This window comes from Mytilus edulis, chromosome 14 (genome assembly GCF_963676685.1).
Source record: "Mytilus edulis chromosome 14, xbMytEdul2.2, whole genome shotgun sequence".
Classification (NCBI taxonomy): Eukaryota; Metazoa; Mollusca; class Bivalvia; order Mytilida; family Mytilidae; genus Mytilus; species Mytilus edulis.
The window spans coordinates 57,100,608-57,111,418 of NC_092357.1; the positions used below are offsets into that span (position 1 = coordinate 57,100,608).

A 10,811-nucleotide genomic window follows, 5' to 3' on the forward strand; every position below is an offset into this window, starting at 1 on the left:
CTTCTCAGTAAACCCAACATTTGCAATTTTAAATTTACATTTGTTATCGTAAGCTACCGTCAAATTCACTGTTGACATGTTGTAACCAAGGAGCCGCCATGTTGACTTGCTGAAATCAGTAAATGTGCGAATAATGCAATAGAACAGAAAACAAGCAACACCTACCTCAATACTTTATTTTAATGCAATTGTATCCGAATTTAGAAGGTAAACGCAATAGAAAAACCCTCAACTTTGACGTTTTCATTCGTATGACGTCATGTTTTGAAATGACGTTAATGCGCAAAAATCATTACTGGAATTTCGCGGAATTTTAATTTATTTTGTTTTTGTCCATTTTTCCGTTCTCTAATGTGTAAATTCTTTTTGTTATGCATCAGAATCAGAATAAATGTTCTGTAGGGTTTTATTCTTAACACAGCGAAATCCACAACCATTTACACATAGGTTACGATACATGTGGATTTACGTGGGAGGCATATTTAAACAGCCATTTGTGTACATCTTGGAGTCTGCGCTAAGTATAGATATATCGATAATTTTATCACGGTGTTGTTTACAAAGCGAAAGAAGCACGTCATATTAGAATAACCAAATAGCACATACCTGCTAAAGGTATGATAACATTCTCATCATAGATACCAGGATTAAAATTTTATATATTCGCCAGACGGGCGAGTCGTCTACAAAAGACACATCAGTCATGCTCAAATCTTAAAATGTTTAAAAGACAAAATGAAGTACGAAGTTGATGAGCATTGAGGACCAAAAGTTCCTTAACGTCTTGTCAAATACAGCTAAGATAATCTGTTCCTGAGGTAGAAAAGCCTTAGTTTTTCAAAAATTTAAATATATATAAATAAGAAGATGTTAAATGAGACGAAATTCCACCATAGTTCAAATAAAATAGATTAAAATAATTATAGAAAACCGACTGAGCGAGGACTCTTTAATTATCCAGTCAAGGGAGTTAAAAAAAACCCACCATAAGTCAGTAAGCAATCCTAAGGCCTTTAACAAAGAGAAAAAATTCAAATGTACAGTCTGCTTTAAAATGTCCATTTATTATCTTGGGTATTCAGTAAAAATAAATAAATAGAACACACATTAAAAAAACTTTGAGGTTACCCAAATAACTTGCCATATTTATCAATCGGACATTATCCCACCCCACATTAAAGTTCAACATTTGTACTATGCAACATGTATTCAGATGGACAGATGTTTAAGAGTATTTGATATATAGAGGTAATTATCATAAATTCAATTTGAATTGTTTTCTTATGATGGATAATCATATTTTTAGAATGTTTTGGTTGTCGAAAAAAATGTTTTATAATATTGTTTCTTAGATATTTATTTGTTCTGATGACGTCCCCAACATTCAACTGGTTGTGTTCGTGAAGTGCATTTATACATGTAACTTCCTTTACTCTATTTTAGGAGAGATAAAGTCGCTTAAAAATAATATGATTATTAAATGTAGCGTATACTGATATACGTTACATTTTAGTGTAGAATAAATGATAAGAACATAACAAGTGTCATTAAAATTAAAAGGATATACTCATGTCCCTTACGACTTGCATTCGTACTTCAATGAGCACTTGAAAATGATATATTAGCAGTCATGTACGGAAGAGCAACAACAATAACTTACAGAACTTTTAAAATGATAAGAATAAAATTATTTTAATAGTTAGAATGTTTGTTCAAATCAGATATGTTATTCACTGCGACAAAAACAAACGATTTTGAAAATATTTAATAATCTAATTTTGAAAATTAATAGAAATTGTTCTTCATTTGTTGCAATAACGATACATTGCTTGAGTGGTGTTTAGCCGTATTTTGCACTACTCTTTGACATTTTTTGTCATCAATGATTTCATCTTTGTTTGGCTTTCTTTGCTATTTTGACCTGAGCGTCACTGATGAGTCTTATGTTCACGAAACACGGAGCCATAAAATCAAGTTCAACACACCACTTTTCCTTAAAATGACCTGACCAAGTCATGGAAAATGGATATTGCTATACATTACATTTCGTTTCTGTGTGTGTTGCATTTTAGTGTTTCTGTTGTGTCGTTGTTCGTTTATATTTTATGTGTTTCTTTCAGTTTTAGTTTTTTTTTCTCAATCGATTTAAGAATTTCGAACAGAGGAATACTACTGCTTCCTTTATTCAACATCACTACCACCACTATTGGCTATCTCGTGGCGGTCACAGTTTCTTTTTCGTTTTGCTTTTATTGTAATGGCCTCTATTTTTTAATCTTGAGCACATGATTTGAGGATATGATAAAACATTATCTTATATTCAATACTTTAACTATTTCAACAAGAAAACGTCTAAGTTATCTTACTTGTGTCTTACATTTAAGATAAACTTTTGCAAGGCAGGTGAAAGATACAAAAAAAAAAAATGAACATTATACTCATAATTCGAAAATAAAAAAACTTACATGAATCGAAAAATTCGAACAGCCGGATAACAGTACACCAGATAATAGCAGGTGCTCCAAACGTTTGAACCAGTGACTTGTATGTATAAGTCAAGAACTTTATAACATTCTGTTGAGACAATTAATATTTCTTGTTATTTGAATTTAATTGACACATCCTGTTTAGTACTTCCTGTATTCTGTTCATGTGGTTCATTAATATCGGACATAGCAATTTGTTACTTCGTTGTAAGTTATTGATGCTTCATTTTACTTTTCAAGCTTAATTGTTAAATTTAGTTGTAACGTCCTTTCCTCTGGCTAAGAGTTCTTCTATTTCATTGTATTTAGTTTTTTAAAATCTATGTTTGAGTTTTTGTCCTTTATCATGGTTTTGATAAGCAATTCGACAAAGGGTTATAATAATTGTATATGGAGATTGTCTTGTTAATAACAATTACGTCAATACTGCTCTTCATGTTGTGGTATACCATAAGGTATTATTTTTTGTTCTTTAAAACAATCTGCAAGTTTAAAAAAAAACATATATTCCAAAACCTAAGACAGCACAATCTAATATGTATTTCAAATGGAAATAAGGATAAAAATAATAAATGAGCTGTGGTGTCTCTCCTTTTTAGAATACAAATTGGCTTCAAATACAAATATTTGTGGAATATGTTCACTTCGACAGATAACGACAACATCTGACCACTGGTGCCCGGTATGTGAAGAAGCTATGTGTAATGAGTGCAAAGCTCATCATTAATTACTGAAAGCCACCATAAGACACGAACCCATAACAATTTTGAGTTACAAATCTCTTTCAATTTTTTACACCGCTTGGTCAATACCTCTGCTGGTAGACTATCAGTCCCCGAGGTTATCATCAGTTCAGTAGTCAGTACTCTGGTACTGACATGATTTAACAAATTTTACTAAAATTGTCCGTTCAAAATTTTGAAATTATTAAGAAACCAAGGTTTCAACTCCCACAGGCAAAGTTGGATTTACATGAATTTGGTTTTTTTTATTTTAGATATTTTTGACATATAGCTCTTTTAGTCCAGTCAATCTAGCATAAATTTGACCCAAACCTGAAAGTAATTGCAACAGAAGATTTTTATGTTTTAATCTTTAGCATTATACCCCAAATATACACAGAAAAAAGTCCCATAAAATCTAACTTGAGGAAGACTTAAAAAATCACCATTTTAAATTCCTATGGTGATTTGCATTGAAAAGGGAGATAACTCTTGCAAAAAAGGTAGAATTATCTATAAAAATTTATACAAAATTATAACTTTACCGCTTCTATTCATCAGAATGTATTGATTCTTGATTTTTTAGCGGCCTTTAGAGTATAACAAACAACTCTAAAGGTGTTTTCATATCTTGTATCAAGCTATAATCTAGATTTCGTAATGCATTAGTTGCCCATTTATTGAATTTTTCAACATGTCAAGGTAAAGAATCTCAAATTTAATAAAAATAATTCAGCATGTATTCTTCTCTTTGTGGTTTAAAGTTTCTTTAGATAAGTAAGTTGCTGAAAAAGTATAATATACAGATATAAACAATACCAAATTTTCACATTATTTTTTCAAAATGGTCACAAAGCTTCAAATTTGCAATTTCTTGAATGAAAAATGCACGACAAAATTAAAACTACCCATAACATTTCGGTTTTGTACATTTCATGAGCAGAAGATTACATGGTTTAGTCAAATACAAACTTATAACCCCATCAAAGTATCATACATTACATATATTTCAAGAAAAACAACCAAAAACTGACCAAAAAAACCTCATTTTTGCAAGAGTTATCTCTCTTTCCAATGTTAATTTCCATAGAAAAATTAAAATTGCTGATTTTGAGTTTTCCTCAAGTTAGATTTTATGGGACTTTTTTCTGTGTATATAAAGGGAATAATGATATAGTTTAGAACTAAAACATCCTTGTTGCAATTAGTTTGAGGTTTAATCTTAGTTTGACTGGACTATTTATCGGTTTCGGAACTTATACATCCTCGGATTTCAAATGTTTGGCTTTGAGAGTTTCTGATGAAGGTAAATCCAGAAAAGCGCATCGGAAGAAATTATGAAACGTGTTGTTTTCTTTTTTTTGTAGTTAATTGTAGGTAGTGTCAAACAAGGTTTCTAATATTTTTGGGTTTGAGGATTCCTGATAAAGGTGAAATCAAATACGTGTTTTTGATAAAAACAATTTAGTAATAATCCACAACTTCACAATTGTTTTATAAATCCAATCCTTTTACACCGAAAGCTCTGAAAATAACCAGTGTACTGCAATGGTCATTACGCTTATATCAGTAGACATAATTTACGAATGTTCCTTTGAATTTTTATTGATGATCAATCAGTTTCATACAATCCAATAAAGCAGTATACAGGGAATCTGCCTTAAATTTCTTCATATTTTAAGAAAAATGGGAATCTATGTGTAATCTCTTTTTTGAATAAAGAAAACAAATGACTAACTGTATTATAAAGGCTGTTGTTCAATTACCAAATACTGGTACTTGATTTTGTTCCAATAGATATTTCACGTTAGCAATATAAAGGGAGATAACTCTTCTAGTAATTGTTTATATATTTTTAACTTGGAAGTTTTGTCTTTTACTTGTAGCAAGTAAACATGAACACTGATACTATTTTTTATTAGTTTTCTAAGGAGTATATTTTTATATTTTATTTCACAATCCAATACGAACAAGGTTTCATGCCATATTAAGTTAGTATATTAAACTTCGTATGTTGAGTAAAGGAAATATTGAACTGTTTTGACGTTTTATACTAACCTATTTGAACATAGTAAATCAAATATCAACTATAAATATTTTGCTGACCTTCTTTCCTCCTTGATTTGCAAGTAAATCACAAATTACATAATTTTAACACAGCAAATGAAAACACGCCCGGTTATCGTGGACAAGATAAAGATATCTCGTTGTCATGTGACCTTTTTACTTCCTGGTTTAGAATAAGAACGTTTATTACATTTGATTAGTTGTTTATCTCATTCCTAAATTAAGGTAAGATTAGACTAATTATTATCATATTTGATTTAGATGTGCTTTTTTGTAGCTCAATATGCTACAATATGTTCAATATCGTTCTAGAATACACAGTTAAATCATTTTTTTCAACTTGTCAGAACATGCACTTAAAACGGAACTGATATTGTGACAAAACGATTAATGCTGTTAATATTTATAAATTCTTGTTCTTTCATATTTGTTTTAACATCACACAACTACTCCTAATAACAGTTGATAATCATGAAATATCTCATACAAAGATGTTTCATTATCGAAAATGGGTCAATCGTAGAATACCTTATTTAAGTATACTCAACATCCATGGTTATACAAAATGAATTATGAAAGTTTGATTTTTTAAAGACACCTTACTAAATAATTGAAATTAAACTTATTGATTAAAACACTTACAACAATTATCTTACAAGATAAAGATGGCTGTCAGTTATGTGATAAAAAAAAACACTGCTTTTTGTTCATCGAATATACATGTTGTAGATTATTATTGTTTTAATGTCGAACTGAAATAGAATAAGTGATAGAGACCAGGAAAGCAATGAGTAAGAATTGTCATATATCTTCCACAATCGAATTTGATGAGACTGTCATTAAAGTTAGAGGGTTACCGCTATAGAACCAGGTTAAATCCACATTTTCTACATTTGAAAATGCCTGTACCAAGTCAGGAATATGACAGTTTTTGTCCATTCGTTTTTGATTCGTTTTGTTATTTGATTTTGCCATGTGATTATGGACTTTCCGAATTGATTTTCCCTTAAGTTCAGTATTTTTGTAATTTTACTTTTTTTCAAGGATTCCACAACTTAAAATTTGAATTATAGTTATTTCAGTTATTTTATTTGAATATAAATTTATCATCCGTTACTGCTTTGTAATCCTTTTCCTATTAATCTAGTCGAAATTATATAATCCGTTCTAGTTCTATCAACCGTCTTAAATAGTTCAGCAATGATAGGTTATTGTATGTTCTACTGCTTTGTAAAACTTGTTTTAAATAAAAAAATTTGTTATATGTATAAACATATATAGAACATATACATAAATATGTATATGTACTATATAGTTTGTATGTATTTTATTAACTCTTTATTATAACTAAAATTCATGTTTTGTTATGTTTATTTACCTGACGTTGCTTTACATTTCATTTTAGACTTTATTTATCCCTAAGTAGATTTCGACTATTTCAAAAAAATGTTTAAGAGGTTTAAAGTTTTCTTCTTACATGTTGTTTTGTTTATGACATGTGACATAAATTGTCAATACTATCCGTAAAAGGTATATGTATTTTCCACAATATTCTAAAACAGATATCATACAATCATTGTAAATGTAATTCAAAAGCCAATAAGATAGCCTTAAATAAGCAGAAAATAATAAAGTAGAGCTTTTTGCTTACCAGGAATTGTAATAAAAACCCATACTTATATTGTTAAACATGCTTTAAATTGATTATTTTAGGTATCAAAATGTCGTCTAATACAAGTTTATGTGGAATATGTTCACTTCGACAGATAACGAGAACTTCTGAACACTGGTGCCCGGAATGTGAAGAAGGTCTCTGCGAAGAGTGCAAAGAGCATCATAAATTACTGAAAGCCACCCGAAGACACGAACCCATACCAATTACTAGTTACAAATCTCTTCCATCTTATATAAACGACATAAAACAATCATGTGTCTATCACAATGAACAATATCAAATATATTGCAATGAACATGCATTACCTCTCTGTCTTCAATGTATCAATGATCATAGCAAGTGCGACGTCGTTTCTCTGGAAAAGGTCATCAGCAACGTCAAAACCTCTGGGCAATATCTAGATTTAGAATCAAGGCTGGACGACTTATTACAAGACATTGAAAGAATAAAGAAAAGCCGAGAGGCTAATGTTACTGACATTGAAACATTACGAGTTCAACATGTTAAAGAAATAAAGCAGATAAGAGTTGAAATAAACAATCATTTAGATAATCTTGAGAAACAAATTCTTAAAGAACTCGAAGAGAAAGAATGGCAATGTAAGGAGAGTATTCAGAAAGTTTTGCTGCCGGTCAAAGAAAGAAAAACTACAATAACTCAATGTCAATTGAATTTCAAAAGCATTCAAGAACATGCATCCGATCTTCAAACATTTATTGGAATGAGAGACCTTGAGGTCAAGGTTAATGAAAATGAACAATATTTGCAGTCGTTGATAGATACAAAAGGTTTCGGTCATCTTGAATTAGTGTACAAGGTTGACACAAATGTTCAAAATATTTTGAACAATCTTAAGAGTTTCGGGTCAATTGAAATAAAAAATCACATAAGTGATATTGAGTTGACAAGAGCGAAAGATAAGCAAGCGCAAATACAAGTAGCAACAACGAGGAGGACCGTTAACGATGTTAAGTTAATTCAGCAGAAGAAAATAACAACTATTGTAATGGCAGTAAGGGGTTGCTGTATGTCTAGAGAAGGAGACTTTTTGTTCACTGATCATGCCTTACATTCTCTGTGCGTAATAAAATTAGATGGAACCCTGGAATATAAGATGTCGGTTGATTCTAGTTATGGATTTGATATAACATTTGTCGATGATAACAATGTCGCTATTACATCGGGAGATTCACCAAAGAAGACCGGTATTGACATTATTAACATTGAGAACCGAAGTAAAATAAAGTTCATCAACCTTCCAGGTTGTTCATATGGAATCACACATGATCACGACTCGTTGTTTGTCTGTGTTGGAGGACGTGGTATATATAAAGTGAACAGTGCAGATTATACTACCTCTCACGTAATCAGTTGTGAATTACCTTGGGGATCCTACATATCTGTATTTAACAAGAAGATATACTTTACTAACGGGGATAGTAACAGTGTAGCTTGTTGTGACCACAATGGGGCACGTGTTTGGACCTTTAAAGATTATTCAGTTTTGAAAGAACCGAGAGGAATCGCTGTAGATAATGATGGAAACGTGTTAATTGTTGGGGAAAGCTCGTCAAATGTAGTCATTATATCAAAAGACGGAACACATCACAAGGAAATCCTGACCAAAGGAGATGGTCTCCTTAAACCAACCGCTATTTTCTTTGATAAACAGAATAAGAAACTGCTTGTTACAAATCTAGAGCATTCAGCCTTTCTCTACAATGTTGCGTAAAGGTGATTGAAATTCTAATGACCGGCACAACGCACAGTTAACAAGTCACTTATTGTTGCAAATCTATAGGCACCTGCTTTACTTTGTTGTCTAAAAACAATTTTAATCAAAATGACTGACAGAACAATTTGTCTAGATTTGATGTTAATAAAAAATAATTACTTTAAATAATTATATGAAATCAAGAAATCAATAATGAGTGTTTGAGTGTCTCAATGAATTAGTATCAAGCTATTTAGTTGGGCTAAAGCATGTTTGTATGCTAGATTACAAGAGCGCAATTATTTTTTTTTAACCCCAAGATGGTACTCAAAATAGAATCCTACACGACTTATGATTGGATGATACAGAATTGGAATTTCATTTAATCGAAAGCTTATCCTATTAGGTTTTAAATGCAGAAAATTATATTCACATTTTAAGAAGTATAGAAAATATATTTCAGAATCTGCACATCGGAACCATTAAGAATATGCCTTTTTTCATTAAGGGAAAGAAATTGAAGATCTTTTAGAACTGTATTTTAAGTCAATTTCAGCCACATGACCATATGTATTTTTTGGTTGTAACGCAACACTGGCATTCCTAGTAATAGGAACTGCTACCCGTTTTTCTCGAGTTTGCCTCCGACTTCAATTAATTCTCTTTGTTCGTGGTCTAGAAATGTAGTTCCAAATTATTATATGGGGTTTAATTGTAAGTGATTGTATTTTGTAATTTACCTCTTGTTTCACATGTCAATGTGACGGAGTGTTTTTGAAATAAAGCATATATTGTATTGTATTGGGTATTTCTTTGAAATGTTTACTATTTTAGTGATCCTATCAGTTACATATATATTGAAATAAGTAAAACATGTGGAAAAAAAAATATTGTTGTAAGTGAAAGAAGGGATTTGGCCAAAATGAAAGTAGAATAAAAATTAGCCTTCGTCATTTATTCAAGATTCAAATCCTACCATTGGCATGTTAATATGGCCCTCAAAAGAAAAAGCACTGATGGATTGTCCTGGAACAAGCGTATTCTATTAGAATAATAATGGTCTATAAGGAGGTAATTTTTTTTCATATTTGACACAATACAAATTTAATTCAACTTGACTTTTACCAAAAAATGCATTGTAGCCAAGGGGAATATAAGAGTGTACTGAGGCCAGTTTGTGTAGTCTTCGTGGAAAAAATACAGAACACCAGTGGTACCCTATGGAAAATGCATTAGTTTTAATTTACGAATATTTGCGCTCTTGCAACCTACTAGTATATATAAACTGAGATTAAATAAAATAATAATCACTCAATTACAACTACATGGCTGTACTCAACGACACAATTCACTACTCTTACAGAAAAACAATCACCGAGTACTAAAATAGTACTTGTTGTGTTTGATTTTTAGTAAGTTTTATGATTGCAATCACTTTAAAACAAAGACCTTTTTAAACAAAGAAAGCAATTTAAAATTGCATGTATACACTCTATAGACAAAATACATAAGCAATGACAATAAGACAATAAAACGAAAATGACCATAGCATAATAACACAAGGCGGGGGTATTAATACCTAGCCAAGCCAAAATAATGTACCAAAAATGCAATATCAGTAAATTTTTAAATATACAAACACAAACACAAAGAACACTAACACGACTTCAAGACGATAAACCGCATATCCCAGAATTTAAACTTCAAGACCATCATGTTTAATTCCGGGAGGTAATTCGGAATATTTATCGGCAATATCTTCCAATGAAAGTTTTTTTGAAAGAGACGTAGACGCTCTTTGACATAATCCTGATTCCTCAACTTTCTGCTCAGAAACTGGTGATAATAATAATAATAATAATAATAATAATAATAATAATAATAATAATAATAATAATAATATTATAATAATAATAATAATAATAATAATAATAATAATAATAATAATAATAATAATAATAATAATAATTAAAAACCAATTGTTCAGAGAACAATTGAAGGTCTTTCCACCAATAAGGATCTATTTTGATATGAAAATTCAGTTGAAAATGTCAGTTCCTATGGCTTAATGATGTATAAATATGAATTTTGGGCAAAGGTCAAAATCTAGAACGTCAAATTTACTGATGACCTTGACCTATATTTCA

The 10,811-nt window shown here is 30.5% G+C and overlaps 1 protein-coding gene across 1 annotated transcript; it reads left to right on the plus strand.

Moving 5' to 3' along the window:
* The first annotated feature begins 6,996 nt into the window (after window positions 1–6,996).
* Window positions 6,997–9,072, plus strand: LOC139502689 (E3 ubiquitin-protein ligase TRIM71-like). The gene has a single exon (XM_071292226.1). The coding sequence runs from the start codon at window positions 6,997–6,999 to the stop codon at window positions 8,680–8,682; it is 1,686 nt and encodes a 561-aa protein (XP_071148327.1). The 3' UTR covers window positions 8,683–9,072.
* Window positions 9,073–10,811: the final 1,739 nt, after the last annotated feature.

What these genes read in the sequence shown, in the direction of transcription:
- LOC139502689 (XM_071292226.1), top strand. Translation starts at nt 6,997, where the DNA reads ATGTCGTCTAATACAAGTTTATGTGGAATATGTTCACTTCGACAGATA.